This window comes from Pleurodeles waltl, chromosome 3_1 (assembly GCF_031143425.1).
Source record: "Pleurodeles waltl isolate 20211129_DDA chromosome 3_1, aPleWal1.hap1.20221129, whole genome shotgun sequence".
Lineage (NCBI taxonomy): Eukaryota > Metazoa > Chordata > Amphibia > Caudata > Salamandridae > Pleurodeles > Pleurodeles waltl.
Genome location: NC_090440.1, coordinates 2,001,333,349 through 2,001,359,768, shown reverse-complemented (window position 1 = coordinate 2,001,359,768; position 26,420 = coordinate 2,001,333,349). Strand labels below are relative to the sequence as shown.

General features: G+C 46.0%; 1 protein-coding gene across 5 annotated transcripts in view; it reads right to left on the bottom strand.

Moving 5' to 3' along the window:
• The window catches only part of BRIP1 (BRCA1 interacting DNA helicase 1), a 967,251-nt gene that overhangs the window by 357,773 nt on the left and 583,058 nt on the right, over positions 1-26,420 (bottom strand). For all 5 annotated transcript variants that reach the window (XR_011201660.1, XM_069226443.1, XM_069226446.1 and 2 more), the window contains 2 exons: positions 18,248-18,413; positions 15,634-15,774 (listed from right to left, as the gene is read on the bottom strand). Coding sequence is in view for 4 of the 5 variants with exons in the window: in XM_069226443.1 (XP_069082544.1) it covers positions 15,634-15,774; positions 18,248-18,413 (307 nt within the window). In the remaining variant the exon portion in view is untranslated. The remainder of the gene's footprint in view (positions 1-15,633; positions 15,775-18,247; positions 18,414-26,420) is intronic.

Below are 26,420 nucleotides of genomic sequence, written 5' to 3'. Positions count from 1 at the left end.
ATAGACTCAAGCATAAGTTGAGGGTGATGGGCCTTCTGTATATGCACTGTATTCAGCTAAACTCAAAGTTCTGCATGAGGGTCACTCATACTTATTAACACGACAAGAGGAGGTTTGGGACTGGTTGGAAATCCATGGAGATGAGCGCATCCAGTCTCAGGACCGGAAGGGGGGGGCGGAGTGGTTCAGATGGGATTTGGGGGATTTGGCCGACATGCTAGTCAACGGGAAAGAGATTTGGATGACAACAGTGCTCCACATCCAGCACTAAGGTGGTCGGTTGTCGAGACATCACTTGGGACTTGGAATAGCTGCAACAGGAACGGGAAACAGCCAGGGCACTGGTGGAGTCGGTCACTTCGGCAGCCTCTGCAGGGTGTGTTTCGGACTTGGTGGAGGAGACACAGATCCCTGAGATTGAGCTCACTTTGATTTGAGAATCCACTCAAGCCGGTGCTTTTGCCTGCTGGGGGCCATGGCTGGTGATGTATTCTCTTCCATGTGATGAATGCCTGATGGAGATTTTATTGTATAAGCCTATAATGTTTTCTCCAACTTGTGGGGTCTAAGCAGTTACCCACAGCTAATTGCGTCATTCATGCAAAAAGACATTATGTTTTACTGAGGGGTTGTGGCCACTGTGGGTGGGACCACCGAGCGGGACTAGTCCTTGCTTTGGGTTCCTATTTATTCCCACACCCCCCCCGTTACGCCTTGCGTGTGGTTGAGACTGGCGGCAGGCAGTGGGAGGGTGAGTGATTGAGTAGGTGCTATAAGGCGCCATAGCGGTTGAATTGTGATCAGGGCTGCTGTTGGTTGACCCGGATTGCACCCCACCCTTGGGAAGTTTCAGAATCGCATAGAATGTGGTAAATTTATTACACCTGCAGTCATGAGTTCTAGTTGAATCACTTATGGGTGGGTGGCTTTATTATACATGTGGAGACATGTTGTGTTTAGGTGTGTTCACTCTCGGAGGGTGGGGACTTCATTTTTTTCATGGTTCTATTTACTGCAGTATACAATGATCTCTACTTTGGTTTGGGGTGCAGTGGGGAGTTGGGGGGATGGGTAGGTTTGGGAGGCTAGCAGGGGTCCTGGAGGGTAGAAGGTGCAGGAGGCCCTTGGGCATGCTTTCCACTATAATGCCTAATAGGTAGCTTAACACGGTTTCTCACGTCGAATGTGAGGGGTCTGAATTCTTCTGTGAAGAGCTATAGGACGCACACTTACTTGAGAAGGTTGTAGATCCATATAGCGATGTTGCAGGAGACACACTTACTGGACAGGGAGGCGTAGAAGCTGCAGAGGAAGTGGAGGGGACAGCTATACTCCTGTATCTCCTCACTGGAAGCCAGGGGGTCTCCATTTGGGTCGCACCAGGGTTCCCGTTTCAACACCGTAGTCATCCAGCAGATATAGAGGGGAGATTTGTTCTTTTGCATGGCCTATTAGATGGTGTGGAGATGTGCCATCATAACATCTGTGCCCCCAATCCTGACTATGGTGAATTTTTGACATCTCTTGAAACTGAACTTTTGCTGCTTGTGGGCATACCCATCGTCTGGGCGGGGAACTTCAACTGTGTCCTTAACAGAAATATGGACCGGCACCCACCCAAGCTGGGGACCAAACCCAACATGGCATTTAAGTTGCCGGAAACTACGAGCAGATTGCAGTGTGCTGATATATGGCAGGTGCTTTACCCTACAGTTAGGGATTTTTAATTCTACACCCCCACGCACCACACTCATAGCCGGCTGGGGTAGTTTTTATTACTACAGGCGGTGCACTGAACGTTTAAGATGTGAGCTATTGTGTATGCTTTCTTTGGGCCATGCTCCTCTACTCTTTGAGTGTGGTCTGGGGAGACAGACCTCGTGTTCCAATGTGGAGACTCCGTTCAGAGTCTCTTGGGGATCCGGAATATAGAGGGAACATGCAGCTGACGGTATTGGGCTACTTCACTACTAACTGGAACTCAGTAGAATCGCGGGGCACCGAGTGAAGAGCCTTTAAAGTGGTAATATGGAGGGAGAGTCTTGGTAAGGTCTACAGGACCCGGAGAAAGCTGGATCGGGAGCTCCAGAAGGGTGAGGCCCACTTGACTCGGCTCCAGTGGCAGGCAGTGGGGTGCGAGGAGGAGGCAGTAGCTCTAGCGGAGGCCCACAGATGGGTTGAGGGCATTTGGGACCGACAGGACTGTCATGTGCAGTTAGATTACTGTCAACAATTGCACAGAGAGGGTGACCAGTTGGGTCATTTATTGGCCTGCCCCTCTTCCCCCCTTTGATTCACTCCTTGACCAGAGGGGACGGGGCAACAGTGATGGGTCAAGCAGCGATCCATCTAACCATTTGAGACCATCTGGCAGGAGGGTACATGGCCCCACCGGGTGATGAGTTTCACTGTACAGGTGTTTCTTGACAGAGTCACAGTCCCTCAATTGTTGGCAGAACATAGGGAGAGCCTAAAGGAGGAGTTACAATTAGAGGAACTGCAAGAGGCCCTCCGAGACATGGCTAGTGGGAAATGCCCAGAACCGTATAGCCTTCCAGTGGAGTTTTTTCTGAAATACTCTGCAGATCTTCTTCCTAAACTTCTAGAAACCCTCCAGGAGGCAAAGTTGAATGGCATCTCACCTGACCATATGCAGGAGGCTCTAATAATTATGCTACTGAAACCCAGTAAAGACCAGAAGGACCCCAGATCGTACTGTCCATCATTTACGCTAAACGTTGATGTTAACTTACTTGCAAAGGTCCTTGCAATGCGACTGGACCAGGTGGTTATCCACTTGGTACACACGGATCAGTGTGGCTTCATGCCAGGAAGGGGCACCCACATGAACTTGGGTAGACCCGCACATACTTTGCATGCCAACCGGGAGGCAGAGGAGGATAGTGGGTTTGCATACAGAAAAGGCTTTTGACACCCTCTCCTGAACGTATCTGTGCGAGGTACTGATGAGGATGGGGTTCAGTCTGAGATATTGTTTTCCAGGTTCTCTTGTATATGGATCTTTGAGCTGAGCGAGGATCCGTACTGGCCAAGTGCTATCCGAGGATTTTAGTATTGGGTGGGGGTACGAGACAGGGTTGTCCGCTGTCCCCTCTCCTCTACACACTCGTTATGAAGCCACTGGTGATCCACCTGAGGGAGAAGCTCGCGGCTGGGGAATCCAGGTGGCGTACATTACTCGCATAGTATCCATGTATGCGGACAATACCCTCCTGTATGTGTCAGACCCTGCAAGTTCGGTGCCGCACCTTGTGCAGCTTATGCAAACTTTTGGGCGGGTGTCGGGCCTTTGTGTCATTAGACACAAGACGGTGCTTTTTACCACTGCATCTTTGGTGCGCAGAGTCGTGGCTGCCTTTCCAGCGGTGGGTCTCCCCTGGGAGTCAGACCTGTTTCGGTACCTCAGTATTCAGTTAATGCACAACCAACATAGGCAGTGTAAGTTGAATATGTGAAGAGCTATGGAAGGCCTCACTACTACTAATGTGTTATGGAAGACCCTGCCACGATGTCATGGACAGAGTGTCACTAAGTAAATGTTGCTACATCATGCTGAACTCTTTTTGCATTTTGCTGGCCTCACTGTTCCTACTGCTCAATGGGCTGTTAGTGTCCCTGATTTGGACTGGCAAATCTAGTGGAGTCCGACTGGAGATCCTAAAATTAGATCTAGCTGAGGGAGGGCTGGGGCTCCCAGATTTTCAGTTTTACTACCTTGCGGGATTGCTTCAGTTCGGAGTGCTGTTGGGTGAGGATGGCCCCAGTTGGGAAAAGAAACTATTAGAGGGCCTGGTGACGTCGAAAGAACTTCTGCAGCTCCTTATTGGGGGCTGCAAGGTGCAAAAGGGCACCCCATTATTAGTATCCCAAATTGTGCAGGCCTGGGAAAAGACAGTCACGTATCTTGAAGCACAGACTTTATGCGCAGCTTCTTCCTAATTGGTGGCTCACGCCCTTCCTGCGAATTAGTGCCTCCATGGACGTTATGCAGTGGGCATATGGTGGTTGCTAGAGAGTAAACGACTTATATTTGAATGGTTCCTCTCCGACTGTTGTGGAGGCGGGCCCTGTTCGGCATAGGCCCTGCACAATTTTTACAATATGCAAACATATCTCACACAGCACGGAAAGTATCAACGAACTTTGCTGAGGAACCACGCGAATCCGGGGTAATACTGGACCTGGGCTCCCATAGGGGCCTCATCTCCCGACTGCATGCCGCCCTGAAGGTTTACAGGCAGATGACGTAACTTCTGCCCGTCTTCAGTGGAAAGGGGACCTTGACACACCACTCATGGAGGGTGAATGGAAGCGTGGAGGGCACAGATACAAGAAACTGCTAGTAAAGCAAGATTTTATTTTATGCAGTTTTATTATCTGCACCAGGCTTATCTGTATTGGCCGAGGTGAGACCCCGGCCTATTTCATCCATGTGACATGGGTATGTCGGGAGCTGCAGACCAATTGGACTCGGGTAGTACACATGACAGCCCTAGTAACCAGGGGTGGGGTCTGAACTGACAATCCGAGCTTGTCTCCTGGGCATTCTGCCACTCCCTAAGGAGGGTAAGAAAATGAAAAACAGGGCTGCTCAATTAGGACTGGTGCTGGCAGACGCCATGTTGTTATATACTGGGCGCAGGCGGCACTGCCGAAGTGGGATAGATGCAGAGTTGACTTGCTGGAGTGGGCGGTAGCAGAGAGTGTCATCTCAGGAGGGTTTGCACTGACGAGCAGGCAGAAAGGGACTTGGAGATGTGGGAGGATATGGTGGTCCGCTTGAGTGACGTTGAAGCAGCGGGGATGAGCTTGGCCCCAGAGCCCCCTGTGACTGTGGCTCTGCCCCCATCACCACCACCCGGCAGGTGGCCGAAGGACCCGACGTAGCTGGGCTCTTGCTGGGCGACCTGCTGACCCCTCCCCCATCGGTTCGATGGACTGGAAAAAATATGAGGGATATGGCGGGTGTATCTGGCTGTGCCGGCAATGAATGTGTGCTGATCCTTATCCACCCCCACCCCGCCCTCATTCTCTGCTCCTGATTGTAAAGAAATGGCTCCCTGTTGCAGTTACCCCCCACTTTTTGCCTGATACTGATGCTGACTTGACTGAGAAGTGTGCTGGGACCCTGCTAACCAGGCCCCAGCACCAGTGTTCCTTCACCTAAAATGTACCATTGTATCCACAATTGGCACACCCTGGCATTCAGATAAGTCCCTTGTAACTGGTACTTCTAGTACCAAGGGCCCTGATGCCAAGGAAGGTCTCTAAGGGCTGCAGCATGTCTTATGCCACCCTGGAGACCTCTCACTCAGCACAGACACACTGCTTGCCAGCTTGTGTGTGCTAGTGAGGACAAAACGAGTAAGTCGACATGGCACTCCCCTCAGGGTGCCATGCCAGCCTCTCACTGCCTATGCAGTATAGGTAAGACACCCCTCTAGCAGGCCTTACAGCCCTAAGGCAGGGTGCACTATACCATAGGTGAGGGTACCAGTGCATGAGCATGGTACCCCTACAGTGTCTAAACAAAACCTTAGACATTGTAAGTGCAGGGTAGCCATAAGAGTATATGGTCTGGGAGTCTGTCAAACACGAACTCCACAGCACCATAATGGCTACACTGAAAACTGGGAAGTTTGGTATAAAACTTCTCAGCACAATAAATGCCCACTGATGCCAGTGTACATTTTATTGTAAAATACACCCCAGAGGGCACCTTAGAGGTGCCCCCTGAAACTTAACCGACTATCTGTGTAGGCTGACTAGTTTTAGCAGCCTGCCACAAACCGAGACATGTTGCTGGCCCCATGGGGAGAGTGCCTTTGTCACTCTGAGGCCAGTAACAAAGCCTGCACTGGGTGGAGATGCTAACACCTCCCCCAGGCAGGAATTGTCACACCTGGCGGTGAGCCTCAAAGGCTCACCTCCTTTGTGCCAACCCAGCAGGACACTCCAGCTAGTGGAGTTGCCCGCCCCCTCCGGCCAGGCCCCACTTTTGGCGGCAAGGCCGGAGAAGATAATGAGAAAAACAAGGAGGAGTCACTGGCCAGTCAGGACAGCCCCTAAGGGGTCCTGAGCTGAAGTGACTCTAACTTTTAGAAATCCTCCATCTTGCAGATGGAGGATTCCCCCAATAGGGTTAGGATTGTGACCCCCTCCCCTTGGGAGGAGGCACAAAGAGGGTGTACCCACCCTCAGGGCTAGTAGCCATTGGCTACTAACCCCCCAGACCTAAACACGCCCTTAAATTTAGTATTTAAGGGCTACCCTGAACCCTAGAAAATTAGATTCCTGCAACTACAAGAAGAAGGACTGCCCAGCTGAAAACCCCTGCAGCGGAAGACCAGAAGACGACAACTGCCTTGGCTCCAGAAACTCACCGGCCTGTCTCCTGCCTTCCAAAGATCCTGCTCCAGCGACGCCTTCCAAAGGGACCAGCGACCTCGACATCCTCTGAGGACTGCCCCTGCTTCGAAAAGACAAGAAACTCCCGAGGACAGCGGACCTGCTCCAAGAAAAGCTGCAACTTTGTTTCCAGCAGCTTTAAAGAACCCTGCAAGCTCCCCGCAAGAAGCGTGAGACTTGCAACACTGCACCCGGCGACCCCGACTCGGCTGGTGGCGATCCAACACCTCAGGAGGGACCCCAGGACTACTCTGATACTGTGAGTACCAAAACCTGTCCCCCCTGAGCCCCCACAGCGCCGCCTGCAGAGGGAATCCCGAGGCTTCCCCTGACCGCGACTCTTTGAACCTAAAGTCCCAACGCCTGGGAGAGACCCTGCACCCGCAGCCCCCAGGACCTGAAGGACCGGACTTTCACTGGAGAAGTGACCCCCAGGAGTCCCTCTCCCTTGCCCAAGTGGAGGTTTCCCGAGGAATCCCCCCCTTGCCTGCCTGCAGCGCTGAAGAGATCCCGAGATCTCTCATAGACTAACATTGCGAACCCGACGCTTGTTTCTACACTGCACCCGGCCGCCCCCGCGCCGCTGAGGGTGAAATTTCTGTGTGGACTTGTGTCCCCCCCGGTGCCCTACAAAACCCCCCTGGTCTGCCCTCCGAAGACGCGGGTACTTACCTGCAAGCAGACCGGAACCGGGGCACCCCCTTCTCTCCATTCTAGCCTATGTGTTTTGGGCACCACTTTGAACTCTGCACCTGACCGGCCCTGAGCTGCTGGTGTGGTGACTTTGGGGTTGCTCTGAACCCCCAACGGTGGGCTACCTTGGACCAAGAACTAAGCCCTGTAAGTGTCTTACTTACCTGGTTAACCTAACAAATACTTACCTCCCCTAGGAACTGTGAAAATTGCACTGTGTCCACTTTTAAAACAGCTATTTGTGAATAACTTGAAAAGTATACATGCAATTTTGATGATTTGAAGTTCCTAAAGTACTTACCTGCAATACCTTTCGAATGAGATATTACATGTAGAATTTGAACCTGTGGTTCTTAAAATAAACTAAGAAAAGATATTTTTATATACAAAACCTATTGGCTGGATTTGTCTCTGAGTGTGTGTACCTCATTTATTGTCTATGTGTATGTACAACAAATGCTTAACACTACTCCTTGGATAAGCCTACTGCTCGACCACACTACCACAAAATAGAGCATTAGCATTATCTCTTTTTGCCACTATCTTACCTCTAAGGGGAACCCTTGGACTCTGTGCATGCTATTCCTTACTTTGAAATAGCACATACAGAGCCAACTTCCTACACTGATTCCATAGGATTCGTGAATAATACTCGCTTTTTAGATGTGGGATGCTTGCCTTCGCAGGGTAGCCTTGGGGCAGTTATAGTTAGCTTTGCTTACTATAACAGGTGAATTTTGGTGTCATTTTAGTTCAAAACATTAATGTTGTCACTGAAAAATTCACCTAACTATAAAGTTACTCCAACCGCTGTTTCTTCAGGGAATTTCTAATGGTTTAAAAAAAAAAAAAATTTAAATCTTTTTATCACACCTAACAATTCAATTACTTTAACCTTTTTCAGTGAAATTCTACGTTTTTTTTATTTTTTTTTAACATAAAGTAATATTTAATAACCATACGTAAATCCAACACTCTCCACACAGTGCACTGCATTCGGACGTGCTGTAGCCAAACCCCCATATGCAGCTAATCCTACGCTGCACATGGCTGTCGTCAGTGGGGGTTTGTCAAAAGGCCTAACCTGCATCCAGGCCCTGTAGCCAACCCTACTCTTCGCAGAGTCTTCAGTCGTGCACGGCAGGGGGTTGGCGGCAGGACCTGGCTGTGGCCAACCGCCCGCATACAGCCAACCCCACGCTCTACACACCCTTCGGCTGTGCATGGTGCGGGGATGGTCACAAGGCCTAGTCTGTGGCCGGGCCCTCTGGCCAACCCCCCAAAGGCATTAAACCCCACACTGTACACATCCTTTGGCCGTGTTCAGCGGGGGGTTGGCCACAGGGCCTGGTTGTGGGGACCCCATCCCCAGGTCTTTTTTTTTTTAAAGGTGGGAATCCAAGTCCAACATGTCAGGGTGGGAAGGAGGAAGGGGGACGGGATGGTGGGAGAGGGTGGGGGAAGGGGGAACAGCTCAACTGTTCTAGCCACCTTGAGGAGTCAATAGTCTCTAGTGAGCTCTTCTAGGTCACTCATTGAGGATCTCCGAAGTCGTGAGTCAAAGTATGCCTAGGTATGTTGGACATTTGAACTCTCAGAAGGTTCTCGTAACAAATCGTATGCATGGAACTCATGTCTTGTCAAATTGTGGGAGTTTGTGATCTGCCACTGCTGCACTTGGAGGGTGTCGCCTAGGGTCGGATGGTAATGTAAAGCCAGCACTCACTATCCAGCACTCCATAACTGGTTATTTAAAGCAGCCTATGTTCCTCAGCGCAACTGATACTACTTTAATATCTATCTATCTATATTTATTTGCATATTTGCATTCCTAACAGGAAGCTTATTTTTTAACCTCTTCTGTGCCTTGGACGAGATCATCTCGTCCAAGGCTACAGTTCCCCTGTGCCTTGGACGAGATCATCTCCGCGCACCCCCCTCCCCCCCCAAGTCGGGGATGGAAGGGGAAGACCTTCCCCTTCCACCCCGACCCCCCCTTGTGACGTCAGCGCGCGAGCGCGCGCTGATTTGTCACAGGGGCCTCCCAAAAGCATTTCTCTTTCAATCACTGGGGAGGCCCGGAGGGGCTTCAAAGGGAAGGAAAAGTATTTCCTTCCCTTTGAAGTCTCTCCGAGGGTTTCGAAAGCCGGATTGCTTGCAATCCGGCTTTTGAAACCCCACTAGACACCAGGGATTGTTTTTTTTTTTATTGTTATTGACAAAAGGGAGCGACCCCTTGGGCAAGGGTCGCTCCCCTTGGGGGAAAATTATATATTGGCCATTTCTGCCCCCCTTGGGGGCAGATTGGCTTATTTTGATGAGGCCAATCTGCCCCCAAGGGGGGTAGAAACCACTAGACACCAGGGAGTTTTTTCTTTGCGTGAATTTCACGCAAAGGGAGCGACCCCTTAGGCAAGGGTCGCTCCCTGGGGGGGGAGGGCAATTTATTTTAGGCCATTTCTGCCCCCTGGGGCAGAAACCTCTAGGCGCCAGGGCAATTTTTTTTGTTTTTTTTTTGTTGTTGTTTCTTTTTTTAGAGATGGGGAGCGACCCATCAGGCAAGGGTCCCTCCGCTGGGGGGCAAATTGTATTTAGACCATTTCTGCCCCCCTGGGGGCAGATTGGCCGATTTTAGGTCAATCTGCCCCCAAGGGGGCAGAAACCACCAAGCACCGGGGATTTGTTTTTTGGCGCCAATGTCACGCAGGGGGAGCGACCCCGTAGGCAAGTGTCGCTCCGGGGGGGGGGAAGGGGGGGTGGAGGTTGGGGGGGCAAATTTATTTTAGGCCATTTCTGCCCCCCTGGGGGCAGATCGGCCTAATATTAGGCTGATCTGCCCCCGGGGGGGCAGAAACCACTAGGCGCCAGGGCAATTTTTTTTTTTTTTGTTTGTTTGTTTGTTTGTTTTTTTTTAGAGATGGGGAGCGACCCATCAGGCAAGGGTCGCTCCCCTGGGGGGCAAATTGTATTTAGACCATTTCTGCCCACCTGGGGGCAGACTGGCCGATTTTAGGTCAATCTGCCCCCAAAGGGGGCAGAAACCACTAGGCACCTGGGATTTGTTTTTTGGCGCCAATGTCACGCAGGGGGAGCGACCCCGTAGGCAAGGGTCGCTCCCAGGGGGGGGGGGCGGCTGGGGGGGGGCAATTTATTTTAGGCCTTTTCTGCCCCCCCGGGGGGCAGATCGGCCTATTATTAGGCCGAACTGCCCCCAGGGGGGGGGGGGGGGGCAGAACCCTCCAGGCACCAGGGCAAATTTTTTGTTTTTTTTGTTTGTTTGTTTTTTAGAGATGGGAAGTGACCCATCAGGCAAGGGTCGCTCCCCTTGGGGGGCAAATTGTATTTAGGCCATTTCTGCCCCCCTGGGGGCAGAAACCACTAGGCACCTGGGATTTGTTTTTTGGCACCAATGTCACGCAGAGGGAGCGACCCCGTAGGCAAGGGTCGCTCCCGGGGGGTGGGGCCTGGGGGGGGGGGATTTATTTTAGGCCATTTCTGCCCCCCCTGGGGGCAGATCGGCCTATTATTAGGCCGAACTGCCCCCAGGGGGGGGCAGAACCCTCAGGGCACCAGGGCAAATTTTTTTGTTGTGTTTTTTTTTTTGTTTGTTTGTTTGTTTTTTTCGAGATGGGGAGCGACCCATCAGGCAAGGGTCGCTCCCCTGGGGGGCAAATTGTATTTAGACCATTTCTGCCCCCCTGGGGGCAGATTGGCCGATTTTAGGTCAAGATTGATTTTAGGTCAATCTGCCCCCAAGGGGGCAGAAACCACTAGGCACCTGGGATTTGTTTTTTGGCGCCAATGTCATGCAGGGTGAGCGACCCCGTAGGCAGGGGTTGTTCCCGGGCAGGGGCAGGAGGGGCTTGGGGAGTTGGGGGGGGTCAAATTTATTTTAGGGCATTTCTGCCCCCCCCCCCGGGCCGGCTGAGCTAGAGGCCAAACTCCACAGGTAGGCACTTTGCAAAAAACACCTCTGTTTTCTGTGAAAAAATATGTTCTGTCCACATTGTGCTTTGGGCCATTTCCTTTCGTGGGCGCTAGGCCTACCCACAGAAGTGAGGTACCATTTTTATTGAGAGACTTAGGGGAACGCTGGGTGAAAGGAAATTTGTGGCTCCTCTCAGATTCCAGAACTTTCTGCCACTGAAATGTGAGGAACATGTGTTTTTTTAGCCAACTTTTGAGGTTTGCAAAGGATTCTGGGTAACAGAACCTGGTCCGAGCTCCACAAGTCACCCCATCTTGGATTCCCCTATGTCTCTAGTTTTCAGAAATGCACAGGTTTGGTAGGTTTCCCTAGGTGCCGGCTGAGCTACAGGCCAAAATCCACAGGTAGGCACTGTTTTCTTTCAAAAATTTGGATGTGTCCACGTTGCGCTTTGGGGCGTTTCCTGTCGCGGGCTCTAGGCCTACCCACACAAGTGAGGTATCATTTTTATCGGGAGACTTGGGGGAACGCTGGGTGGAAGGAAATTTGTGGCTCCTCTCAGATTCCCGAACTTTCTGCCACAGAAATGTGAGGAACATGTGTTTTTTTAGCCAAATTTTGAGGTTTGCAAAGGATTCTGGGTAACAGAACCTGGTCCGAGCCCCGCAAGTCACCCCTCCTTGGATTCCCCTAGGTCTCTAGTTTTCAGAAATGCACAGGTTTGGTAGGTTTCCCTAGGTGCCGGCTGAGCTAGAGGCCAAAATCTACAGGTAGGCACTTCGCAAAAAACACCTCTGTTTTCTTCCAAAAATTTGGATGTGTCCACGTTGCGCTTTGGGGCGTTTCCTGTCGCGGGCGCTAGGCCTACCCACACAAGTGAGGTATCATTTTTATCTGGAGACTTGGGGGAACATAGATTAGCAAAACAAGTGTTATTGCCCCTTGTCTTTCTCTACATTTTTTCCTTCCAAATATAGGAGAGTGTGTAAAAAAGACATCTATTTGAGAAATGCCCTGTAATTCTCATGCTAGTATGGTCACCCCGGAATTCAGAGATGTGCAAATAACCACTGCTCCTCAACACCTTATCTTGTGCCCTTTTTGGAAATACAAAGGTTTTCTTGATAGCAATTTTTTACTCTTTATATTTCAGCAAATGAATTGCTGTATACCCGGTATAGAATGAAAACGCACTGCAGGGTGCAGCTCATTTATTGGCTCTGGGTTCCTCGGGTTCTTGATGAACCTACAAGCCCTATATATCCCCGCAACCAGAGGAGTCCAGCAGACGTAACGGTATATTGCTTTCGATAATCTGACATTGCAGGGAAAAGTTACAGAGTAAAACGTAGAGAAAAATTTATGTTTTTTTCACCTCAATTTCAATATTTTTCTTTTTCAGTTGTTATTTTCTGTAGGAAACCCTTGTAGGATCTACACAAATGACCCCTTGCTGAATTCAGAATTTTGTCTACTTTTTAGAAATGTTTAGGTTTCTGGGATCCAGCATTGGTTTCCTGCCCATTTCTGTCACTGACTGGAAGGAGGCTGAAAGCACAAAAAATTGCAAAAATGGGGTATGTCCCAGTAAAATGCCAAAATTGTGTTGAAAAATTGGGTTTTATGATTCAAGTCTGCCTGTTCCTGAAAGCTGGGAAGCTGCTGAGTTTAGCACCGCAAACCCTTTGTTGATGCCATTTTCAGGGGAAAAACCACAAGCCTTCTTCTGCAGCCACTTTTTCCAATTGTTTTGAAAAAAACTAAATGTTCCCTGTATTTTGGCCAATTTCTTGGCCTCCTTCAGGGGAACCCACAAAGTCTGGGTACCTCTAGAATCCCTAGGATGTTGGAAAAAAAGGACGCAAATTTGGCTTGGTTAGCTTATGTGGACAAAAAGTTATGAGGGCCTAAGCGCGAACTGCCCCAAATAGGCAAAAAAAGGCCTGGCACAGGAGGGGGAAAAGGCCTGGCAGCGAAGGGGTTAAAGCAGCCCATGTTCCTCAAAGGAACTGATACTGCTTCAAAAGACAAATAGATATATAGATCGATAGATAGATAGATCGATAGATAGATAGATAGATAGATAGATAGATAGATAGATAGATAGATAGACAGACTGCTAGATAGATATTAAAGCAGTGTCAGTTCCTTTGAGGAACTTGGGCTGCTTTAAAAAAAATAGGTTTCCTGTTAGGAATGCAAATATGCAAATAAAGGAATGGTGGGAAATGGTAACCCTGCAAGCCACCACCTTTGTATATGTAGCCAAAAGGGTTCACCAATAGAGACCTCCCTAAGTAACATTCCTTAGGAGGCTATTCTGCGATCCCATGCAACTGGGCATTTTTATGATGCAACCTCATAGTGTATAGGTCGCCTCTCAAAACAAGAAAGAGATCGACATTTGGTTGGTGTACAATTTGCAACCACAATTTTAAACCTCTGCTTATCGTCCCCTAATTTTCTATTCATTTGAAATTAGTGGCTCCAGAAAAGATGCATTAGTTTCGACAATATTTGGATTGGGGTACATTGGCTCCTGGTGGAAAAAGGTAGTCTGGAACCCTGTAATTGTTTACTTGGGTCCTTATTCAGGGATTGGAGGGCTGTTCTACTTTCCTCCAAGCAGCGAAGGGAAGTACTCTGCTGCTGTGGTAGACTATAGTCCACTATCTTTCTCCAAGCAGGTGGAAATCATTGTGACGTTGGAAGAGTCGCCCAGCGTCTCCTCTGTAGGCACTGAAGCTTTGTTCTGTGGGTGCCATGTTGAATGCAAATGCACAGCAAAGATTTTTGTTTTTCAAAAAGAATCTTAGGAAATTGAAGTTTGTTTTTGAAAAAAACATGTCCTGGTGCAAAGGGGGTCTACTTCCAATGTGATAGAATAATTTTTATTTGCTTTCCTATTCAGGACTGTCAGACTTTTTCTGGTGTTTCCAAACGAGGAAAGAACGACATCGGAACGTTGGTACTAAATAATGAAAAGGTACTTTGGCCAGTGTCAATCTGGCTGTATGGCAAAGGTTTGCGCTGGTGGACGCATGGCGGGTTCTCCAACGCTATATAGGGTGAGGGAGCCGCCAGGTCGGTGCACAGGGTACTTCACAATGTTTTAGGCGCCGTACCCTTCCATTAAACTCTAAATAAGACCCTTAGCTTCTTAATGATACAAAGGTGTTCTAAGTGGGCATCAGCAAAGTTAAATGCTCCAATTAAGAACAACTTGGTTTTGGTCCTATCAATGATGTTCTATTTAAGCAATCTTCATGAAATATCTACTCTATGGAAATCCCCCTCCCTGCCCCCCCACCCCAGTTGTTTCAGCCATGTATATTGTTGGTCAGATACAGAAGCAAAGTGAATATCGAGATTTAGGCCCACAACGTGGGGAGTTTTCCACGGTTTCCCAAGACACCAGGTGACCCTAAAGAATACCAATCACTTGAATAATGTCCCTTAAACATGCTGTCTGCCTTAATTTTCTCCTCCACAAGGCTATTTCATTTTAGCAATAACTCACATTAATTACATTAAGTACACCTAGTCACTGCATAAACATACTAACAAGTTTAGATAGCAAACCTAAGAGAAGGCATGCATGTGTAAGTTTCCTGAATCCGGCTACGAAGATGCTGGTGTCTGTGTGCCATAGACGATCTACACTGCATAATTTGAGGGATCAACATTTTTCAGATATCGGACAATAATGTCTTGGTAATTACATTGCTTGTACTAACTATGTTCATTGTAAATTCACTAACTATGCTAAACATACGCGGGCTGTATAAATATCCGCGCCCTTGCACCACTAGCAGTTTCATCCGGTCCCTCCGGTACATTTTAGCCCGCAGGTTGCAGTTGTGTTCTGTTACTCTTCCTTCCTGCAGGAGCATTAACATCCTACTCCCTTCCTCAAAATGGAACCATACTTTCGCGCACGGACAGTTACTAAAATTATACATTTTGTTTTAGTTTTCCAGACTCTATTGATCATCTTGTTCTAGTAAATCGCAAATTATGATCTGTATACTACTCATAAATTTAAAACGCCTTTACACCTTTTTATCCCCGCACAAGTACATTCGATTTAGATTAGATTCTACTGTAAACTAATGCAAGAGGCTCTAAAGCCACCCGGAGCCCGCAGAGAAGTTGGTCATTGCAGTATGGTCCAATGCTAGAAGTCAGCTTGTTCAAGTCCAATGGCAGAGCTCAGTCACTTGTGTTAGGAGGTTGGGCTTCCTGCAGCAAGGACAGTAAGAGGCTCTTTGGCAGGCAAGCGACCTCTCAGGACCCTATCATACCCAACAGATGGATAGTTGTCGGATGGAAACAGCCACTTAAACACAGGTGCCTAAATATGTTCACTCATAAAAGCACAGCACTTTGTTCAATTTCAGAGCGAGTGCCCCAGCTTGGTGGCTCATCAGCGGCACACGGGGTTAACAGCTAGAAGCAGGACTTGCTGAAAGGAGCAAGTATGAGCTTTATGAAGTGAATACACACAACACACTACGATGAAAGTCCCATTTTTTTTTTTAAATGGTAACGTTTCGGTAAGACGGAACAACAAATCCCTTTACCTGTGATTTGTTAATGACATGGTTTGCTTCTAGCTGGATGGAAAACTTCACATCGAGTTCGGAAGAAAATGACCCCATCGGGGACAGAGTGCCAGATGTCAGGACAATCGTCCGCACAATACCACTTAGATCAGAAAAGGCCTGGAAACGCATAAACAAAAAAACACAGTGTCAAGTTTTGTAGAGCAGACAAACTATGGTAGAATTCTTACAGTAACAATCACCCTGTTATCCAAAGCACCCTGTACGAGAAAGGATAATGTTACCTGTAGCGATCTCTGTCTGTAGCTGTATAATTTCTACCTGTGGATAATCTGCGTTTAACAGAATATGCTTCAACAGCTGTAGAGTTCCGAGCAGTCAGTCCATGTACCTGCATGCATGCACGCGCCACGTAGCATCTCCCCTTCACTACATGAAGGTGGCGCAGCACTTCATCTGGGCGCCTAATGGCGTCCGGTCAACACTTTTTAAAGTAACGAGTGGTGGAAAAACGCGCACGAGATGGACAGTCACGGGGCCTGCATCTATCATAGGGATCAGTAATGCTGTTATCCTTGAAAGCTGCTGCATGCAACTTCGAAGAAAGCTTGTGGAATTGACAAGAAAGCATAACGTTCAGATTCCATTTGCTGGTAGGCCTCTTAGATCACACTACATATTCCTTATAGTTATTTCTGTAAGAGCTAATGCCCACTAAATGGGTCTTACAATGTGTACCTGTACGTCTGACCCCATCACCTGACGAGTGAAGCTACTGTCTGGGCAGCGAGGTCGATCTAGCGCCGCACCGTTGCTCTTGATATCTTAGAACTGACACCTAGCACCGGAGAATGAAATGTGTGGCCACCAGCTCCTCCTGGAGGGCAACCTAGGCTTGATCCAGACTCTGTCAAGATTAAAATCTACAAGTATTCAGTCGAACCACAATTTCCGAAAGCTGTGCTTTTGGTCATTGGCTACAAATACCAATCCAACCCTCTTTTTGACATCCTGAATGAAGTGCATTCATATCTTAAAATAAAATAACTAAGTCGCGAACCAATGTTGGACCATGCAGGGCTAACTACCAGTCATTAGGAGCTACAGGATGTCAGTGTTTGCAGCTGCAAAATACTGCTGCAGTGTCACTTTCAGAGCTGGATGGATTTGCCTGCTCAAATGCATCCCTCCCCACTCAAGCTCTTTCAACCTGTGGGAACCACTAGTATCAATGTGCTGACTTGAATGGCGGAGCATTGTATTTTTCTTAAAAGAAGGATGTCCTGCATAGACATCAGTCACTTCTATTAAGGTATTGTAACATTCCCATATCAACCAGGAGATAGCTCAGTTTTGCAGGTGCTTAAACAAAGCTTGGACATTGGGTTTTGTCTTAAGTTTTACTCTGTCCGGAGCACGGCTGTGTTATTCTAGAAAAGACTATTTATTACCTATGGTGATCATTCTCATTAGAAAAGTGGCTACTCATTGGAGAGTCTCTCGCCCTTGCTCTGTTTCCTCTAGAGCACATCCACATGGATGCAGCGATCGCCAAGTTGGCCAGATATGGTCGATAGGCAACTCCTATCATGATACATGAAGAAATGTAAGTACATGCAGGAACATATGCATTAATCAGTCATTATAACATTTAAAAAAATAAAAAATAAATAAGGTATCACAAATTGATTAATTTCCAAAACTCGCTCTCTTAGCCTTTTCACTGAGGAGCATTTTGCAGCAGAATCCACAAAATGTTATTGACCTAATTTGCAAATATTACTTAGAAGTATATGATTAGAAAATCTAAACAGTTATTCAGTAAACAACACTTTTACCAGAAGTTGCTTCTACTTTGTTGCACATCTATGAATTTCATGATCGCATCCTTATTTTTACTCCCACAGATTGCCCTAGAGAAATTGTGTTGTCTTTTTACATAAGTATTAATTAACTTGTAAAATTGATGTGTTTTAATTAGTTTCAATGTAAATTATTTTTTGTCTTTGATAAATATAGCTATGAAACTGTGGTTTTCCACTAATGTTGATGTTATTTTTATTATGCGCAATTGACTGATAGTGCTTGAGTAAGACAGACCAATAATTTTGGAATTTAACATACAAGAGCTGGTACTAGCATGAGGACTATTTTTTTTTTAACTTTGGATCTACAGTAAATCACTGTTTACTTCTATTATGATGTAGATGTTTTAAATATTCCAACCCATGAACTGATTTCTACTGCTGCCATTTTACTTGTCTCTCTTGTTTTTCCCAGTAGATTCAGTATTTTGGTATTTAAAAATGCATACAATTTAAACCGTATTATGTGCTGAATGTAACACATTACAAAAACCAAAGTAGATGTTTGATTATGATCGCATCAGGAAAAAAGAAAATCAAGAATTATATAAAAGCTTGCCCAGGCTTCAAGTTTTCTTGAAGAATCATTGTCACAAATGCAGGAGTCTTCTGTTTAAAGAGGTTTCATAATTCATTCATTACCACTATAAAAAAGGTGAACAATTACATTCTGATTCCAATTACTCCACTGTGGAGTGTATGTAAATTATCACCTTGCACTTCAGATAACACAAGCATTCTTCCAGTAAGTACACAAGATGTCTCACCACTGCCGGGTTCAAGCACCAGAAATTCAGCATGAACACTGCACTTTTCTGACGGGCGGTTCTTCTGTTTTTGGGCCGAGCAAAGAAGCCATTGGCATCGGGAACATCTTGCTGACTGGTCCAGATGTAAGACTGCTGCAAAGCAACCCTGTAGTCTTCTGCAAACCTGGACAACAAAAGCATTCAATGAAAAATTGTGAAAGGACCATTTTTGGACGCCATGCTTTGTTATGGTTATTTTGTACTTGTACAGTGCACATTCAGTCTTCAGTACGGTCAACATGATTGTGGAACACATCGTGTTGTATTATGTTATACCTGTCCTAACATACTATTGATGATGTATCGATGAGTAGTTATGATAGAAGCCAATGCGACTATCATTTTGGTGTCACATGTGATGTGTAGTGAATTGCACTTCTCTTGTTGCTGCGACCACGTTGCTGTGCTTGTGACTGGACGAATACAGACAAGGGTGGAAGAAAGATGAATATGTGGCCTTGTTTACCATTCCTAAGAGGGGATAGAGTCTGATTCTAGGGTGGGTCCGGACGATAGTGGAACAATCTACAGAAATGTAAAGGTTAGGCAAATAGGGAACATGCTCAATTGAGTCCACCTATGAGCCACAGTGAAGCAAACCACGAGTGCCACAGGTGCAGACAAAAAGAGTAAACACTGTATGGAAGCCACCTTGGAGTCACAAAAGAGCAACTGAAAGGAACGCACTGATAACATGAATCCAGGGTATACGTTTGATAAGTTCAACCCAGAACAACAGAGGAGCAATCTACAGGAATACAATGTAGATAAGGTTAATGATTTTTGGAGTCCTCCAAGGATCAGTAGAGAAGCATCTAACAGACTTGCACACAATACAAGAAGACATAGTAAATAATCTATAGGAGTTCACACTGCAAAGGTATGGGAGAAACTCATAGATCTGCATTGGTTACAAACAACCAGGGAATATGCTCTTCACAGTCTACTTAGGAGCAACAGAGGAGAAACTCTCAGGCATGATAAATGCTGTATAGTAAATGCTCTACAGAGATCGCCCGGCGCTACTGTGGCAACCTTAAATAATGCAGCGGAGGAGCAATTCACTGCAACATACTGGTTTAGGCAGCCTCGGCAAATATTCTACAGAGAAAAGCCAGGAGAGGCTACAGGAATGGACATTTGCAGGCAGCAAAGATACATGCTCTATGGAGTCCACTCTGGAGCGATAGGCAAGAACCAAAACAGTGGGTATCAGGAGCAACCAGGAGTAAAAGTGTCTGTAGGAAGGTAGTTCTGAAGAGGGGATATGCTTAATAGGTTAAAGGAAGTGAAGCAGAGGGGCGTGATTACAGAATGACAGTTGCGAGATGACAGTGAAGGGTTAGGGGCTCAGGCCTAAGATAATATGGGTCTCCTAAAGTAAGGTGAGATCACCTTTGCTTTGTTATAAAACATCTATAGATTGAGTAGATATCTTCTTGTGACAGTCAATTAACATTAACTGATAATATGTTCAAGTTACACATCCTCTTGAGCTTTCAAAGTTTCTCTTATAAATCTTAATTTTACATTTCTACACACAACCCTTATATCTTTCCAATTACACAGGTTTCATTCTTCCTTCTGGGACATTATATAAACTACCTTCCCATTTTTTTCTGCTGCTTCCTCTAAACCAAAACCAAGCCACACTCCTATAGTGCTGCTTACAACTGGTTTGAAAATGTGCTGAATGCAACAAACATTTATAGAATTCAAGCAAGCTATGAAGGGAGGCTGGAGCAAGCCTAAGTAACAAATATCTGCAAATGGCACGGAAATTCTAGTTTGCATGTAAATTATCCACATGACCCAATTCATACTTCCCTGCCATTTACAGAAAAATAAGTAAATTGGGGACACCACGCACCTCATTTGCTGGTAAATCAACCCTCTGCTTCCTTCAAAGTGCACAATGTGCTAGTCACGCTGTAACAACTTTGCCTTTTGTGCATAGTCACCCCTGGTTTTTCACCATTTTCTGGACCATACTTTTGCGGGTATTAAGACTCCGCACTGTGACATTTCTACGTACTAAGAGAGTGCATATGTTCTGGCCCTAAAATGGCATTGGTAAAATTGGTTTCACCCAACTGAACTATTTAACTTTAGCGTAAGGTCATAGTAATCCTTCTCTGGTGCAACCCAAGAAACCTGGAACTCTGCCTCCAGCCCTCAGAAGTGACAACAAACACTTTCTTCCGGTACTAACTGAAGGATCACTGCTTTAGATGATATTTATTCTAATGGTATTGCACAAATCTGATCCACTACTATGTCCAACACATTTGTAAATTACTATGACGTTCTTCCTCCTCCTCCAACTCTATGTACCATTTTATGCTACAATGTTCACTGCAAAGGGTCCAATACTGCTGAGGTCCTGGTGTGTTATATAAATGATGAAATAAAAAAAATGGTAGATGTTGCATAAAAAGCATGAATCGCATGGGAGTTACATTTCAGATATTGGCTGCGGTGTGTATTTACATCATACACAAATATGACACAAATATAGGGCTGCAAAGAGCAGCATTTTGCTCATTCTCAGTTACAGTTCAAAGGTAAAAACTTTGACCAATCGATCCACTTGGTGTGTCGGACTCCATCAGAATTGGCATGAAATCATGCCCAGGTCCCAGTGAACTGCAAGCTGTCGTTTTCAATGGCACTTTATTTTTTCTATGTGCGTTTTGCCTTCAAATTTTTAAAAATATCATACCTCTAGTTCCTCTTATCTTGGGCCACTGGAATTATGTATGAAGAAACAGCAAATTATGAGGCATAATGTGGCACATTTTGGAATGGTATTAGCTCATTATTTTGTCATTTCTGACAAATGGCAACACTGTCCGGGCAAAGTTTTCACCTCATTTGAACCAGTCTAACACCCAAAAACAGAAATATGCAACAGAAAGATGGCCTGTTAACATTTGTGAAGGGCCTTCTACTGGGCATCAACAAATGTTCTTGCGTTTTTAGTAATATATGATCCGTTTGTGCTAGAAACAGTATTATTTTGGTAAAATCGGCAAATTATGTAGCAGGTGACAGATTATGCGGCAAATGCAGGAACTCCATAATTACGTGGAAAACACCGCAGCCACAAAAATTCCAGTGGCCCTCCTCTTATTATATTTTAATGATCATTTTTTCTTGTAAAAAGTTTCTATATTTTTTAAACATTTTTTCTAAATTTATTTTGAAATTTTATTGTCGTTTTCTTTTGTGTTGGAACTGCTTCAATTTAACACACAGTCCTCCGGGATTGCTGGCTGCCTACGCCATAATTACAATGGCTTGAGCAGATATTCTCTCAGAACTATGATTTGACCTAACCAGATTGTGTTTAAGTAGGCAGGGTTGACCCCCTCCCAAGCCAATGAAACGTTTGCAGTTTTTGTGCTGTTTCATAATCAAAATCTGGGAATAACTTCACCACTGATCAGGCATCCTTGGAGACAGTCATTATTTAAAATATTATATATATATATATATATATTTTGTTACTATGAATGGCTGAAAGGGGGGGGGGGCTGGGCCTATCTCGGAGTGCACTGCAGGGATCCTGTGTATCTGGAATATGAAGAGACTGTCCAGGACATTTGTATCCAGAAAGAATATACTGCTTCAATAAATCAGATACAACATAAACGCTGAAGCATTTTGATCTACAGTTTCTGGAATACCTACAATTCTTAGGTTGCTTTGTTTTGACTCATTCTCAAGATCCTCAGCTTTAGCTCATAGATGTTTCAAAGCAAAAGAGTGTTAGGGGCACGTATTTCATGTTTTTGTCTATGCCGTTCACACCCTCATTAAAGGCTTTCACTTTTCAATACAATGTCTCCATTTGTGAATTAAGTGCTCAGCAGTACACTATAAAATATTTTTATATTTTGAAATTCATTACAAATAGTGCACGGAATATGAATAAATTTAGAGTCTGAATTTTGTTGACTGACCAGAAATGCTAACCTTGGTTTTCTCCTCGTGCCACTATGTTCTCTCACCACCATGTTCACTGTTTTCCTCAGAAAGAGTATCTATACCACTATTGAGAGAAACCAAATAACCTGCTAGATGCAAAATGCTTGTCACTTTTTTTGTCACTGAGAAACTCAAGTCACAGACTGTATAGAGGGGCATACCTATTATCAATCTTTGCTCCGCAACCTTTTTCATCCCCTCCACTACTTCCCAATTCTGGATGAATTACAGAAAGCCAGAAGCTGTTTACCTTCAGTGATTTCCATTATCACTTGTATAGGCCTCTAAAATCTCTCCTGTGTACTGATACAGATGTCCTTCTTGCATCCAGATAAATATCTTCCTCTCATGCTACCACTGACTGCTGCTAACAGATTGTGTAGCAGGAGCAAATGGAGGCTTATTTGAGTTCAGCTCCTAACATTTGACTGAAGTGGTTGATGGACTTTGGACACATTTGACACAGTTCCTGCCATTTTCTCAGAGGTTAGCATAGCCGGTGTAGAGCATACCATGAAAATAAGTGGCACTACACGATATTACCTTTAAACCTCACATTTTCTATTGATGTATTAAGGGGTGATGAGGTTGCTCAATCAATGGCTTAAGGGGTTATCGGGTTACTCAATCAAGTCAATGTTTTCAACAGGCAATGAGTTTTGTGTCCCCTGGTTTTGTGACAATGAATTGAGGCACAATGACCCATGGCTTAAGCTGGAATTCTCAAATTCCTGATGCTTCACAGCCAACTCATCCTCTCCCTGACGGACAAGATTAGCATCTCCAGAACCAAGTTCACCAAGTTCTGATTTTAGGAAACACGATACCCAACCCTCCTCCCACCTCACTTCACATGGTGGCTGTCCAAGATAGGTCCAACATCCACGACCATGCTAGAAACCAGGGAATCAACTTAGGTGACAAACTTCTCATGACGGCACAAATCAACACAGTGAGCACCTCAAGCTTCCACAACCTACACATGCTACGTATGATCTTTAGGTGGCTACCACAGAACACCAGACAGTTGTCACTCACTCATCACAAACAGTCTTGATAATGGCAACACACTCTACGCAGAAATCTCCAAGCAACTCCCACAACGATTCCAGACCATTCAGAGTGCTGCCGCATGACTCATACTAGACCTTCCACACTACATCGCACCTCAAAGAACTTCACTGGCTCCTCATTCACAAACACAGCTGATTGAAACTACTCACTCCCACTTACAAAGTCCTACACAACATCGGACCAACGTACCTTGGCACTCTCATACACTTTCATCCAACCAGATATCTTTGCTCTACCTCACTCTCGCTTGCATACATTCCCTGCATTCACAAAAGTGAAGCAGGTCACTCCTTCTCCTACATCACACACAAACCATGGAACAATGTCCCCCAACACATTAGGGCCTCTTCCTCACTTCTTGAGCTTTGCAAGAAGCTGAAGACCTGGCTCTTAAAATAACTGTGGGGATCATACGCCCACTCACCTGCTCAAGAGCCTGGATAACCTCACAGTGTAATCAGCAAGTCTACCTAACATAACATTTGAATAAAAGACACTGGAAGATCCCAAGTGCCACATTTATGAGGTTCATCACAAGAGCGCCCACAGCCATGCTAACTGGCAAAATTTCACCACAGCAAATTTTCACAATAAGATGTGTAGGGGTGGAGCCTAACGGTACTGAAGCCAACCTGTCATAATTATAGAGTGTTAATAATAATATCAGATGTGAAAACTGCTTCGCTTTCTAAGCACTCCATGGCAAGATTTAACCCAACTGCAGCACACTTGAGGTTCTGGAAAAGTGCTGCCATCTGTGAAATCAGCAAATGCTTTTCTGGGTGCTTTTTATGGGGTGATGGGCATGAGAGAACTATTAATCTAATAAATTCATGGGAAGCCCATTTGATGACAAATGTCAGATTTATCTTAAGCACACAAGCATCTGAGCTCTTCTATGCTACATTTCAGCAGCTCACCATCTGAAAATCATGAAGACCCTAAGGGGAGATGGGATCACCACCATAGATTCTCACCCTCTCCTTCCTGTGGCCAGTGTCTTCTTTCTTCCTCTAAGTGCCAGTCTATCTGTAGACACATCTACCTTTCTTTGATTTATGTATTAGCCCCTTGGGTGCCAAAGACGTAACAGTTACGTCCTTGGCTCTGACCCCTCCCCTGGGCAGGGATGGAAGGGGAAATCACTTCCCCTTGCACCCGACCCTCCCAGTGACGTCTAATGATGTCAGGGCGCGATCGCGCACTGACCTCATCAGAGGTTACCCCTATGGCACTGGAAGCTGAGCTTCCAGCTTGATCAGAAGAGAAATGCTTGCATTTCTCTTCCAATCGGGGGTGGGGGAGATCAGAGAGGCTTGAAATGAAAAGGAAAGGCTTTTTCTTTCCTTCCCTTTCATGTCTTTCTCAGCATTCCTGCAGCCCGATCGCATAGTGATCGGGCTGCAGGAATGCCCACTAGACACCAGGGAGTTTGTTTACTTTTAGTATACAAACAAGGGTAGAAGCCTCACCCCAGGGGGGGCATTTTTATCACACCTTTTTTGCCCCCCTCCCTAGGGGCAGATCGGGCTATTTTAATTTTTTAATTAGGCCAATCTGCTCCTCCCCGCAGGGGGCAGAAGCCACTATGCACCAGGGATCATTTAAAAATATATATTTTACAGGTGGGAAGCAACCCCTTAGGCAAGTTTATTTTAGGCCATTTCTGCCCCCCTTGGGGGCAGATCGGCCTATTTTAATTAGGCCGATCTACACCCAAGGGGGGCAGAAACCACTAGACACCAGGGATTTTTTTTTCTTGAGCCAATTTCACGCAAGGGGAGTGACCCCTTAAGCAAGGGTCACTCCCCTGGGGGGAAAATGTATTTTAGGCCACTTTAGTCTATTTTAATTAGGCTGATTTGGGGGCAGAAACCACTAGGCACCAGGGATTTTCATTTCTTTTTTACAGCTAGGGAGGCACCGGAGGCAGATCAGCATATTTGTGTGAGGCCTACTAGACACCAGGGAAGAAATAAAAAAAATAAAAAAGTGGGGCTATGGCCATACCCCCGCCCCAAATAAATGGGGACATTTACCCCAGATCCACCCTCGGAGGGGACAGAAAGCCTACTAGATGCCAGGGAATTAAAAAGAAAATAGTAGGCTGCTGGATACCAACCAGTATGGGCATAATGCCCCCACCCCAACTGAAGGGGGTAACAGTCTTTCAGCTCTCCCCCCCACACTAAAAGATCTTATCCCAACGTCAAGCAAGAGGACATTTGATTATTTTGGGATTTGGTTTTACATTTGGGCCATGACAGCTTGGCTAACTCTCAAAATTGTCCCACTTGGAATGGTAAGGGCTTTACCTTTTGGACTTTGGGACGCTGCCATCTAAAAAAATCTACCAGACCTAGACACATCTGAAAACTAAACATCTGGGTGGGTCCTGGGTAGTGTGCTTCACATGCATCCTGCACCATTTTCTTACCCACAATGCCCTGCAAACCTCCAACTTTGCTTGAAATCACATATTTTCACCCACATTTTTGTGCTGGAACCTTCCGGAATCTGCAGGAATCCGCAGAATTCCTATCACCCAGCACTGTCGCATCTGTACTGATAAAAAATCCACCCCACTAAAAAGCCTAAAAAGTTTTTTTTTTTTTTCTTTTCAAACTGCCCTTTTGGACTCGCTTTGGTTCCCCCTCAATTTCGACTTTTTTTTGGCTCTTCCCTGTCACAGGCACTTGGCCCACCTACACAAGTGAGGTATAATTTTTATCGGGAGACAGAGCGGAACGTTGGGTGGTAGGAAATTTGTGCCGGTGCGGTGATCCCACACAGAAATTTGTGGCTCCTCTCAGATTCCCAAACTTTCTATCACCGAAATTTGAAAAAAATGTGTTTTTTTGGATACATTTTGAGGTTTGCAAAGAATTCTGTGTAACAGAACCTGGTGATAGCCCCACAAGCCACCCCATTCTGAAATTCCCCTAGGAATCTCGTTTTCAAAAATGTAGAGGTTTAGTAGGGTTCCCTAGGTGCCGGCTGAGCTAGAGACCAAAATCCACAGCTAGGCACTTTCCAAAAAACACATCAGATTTCAATGTAAAACTGT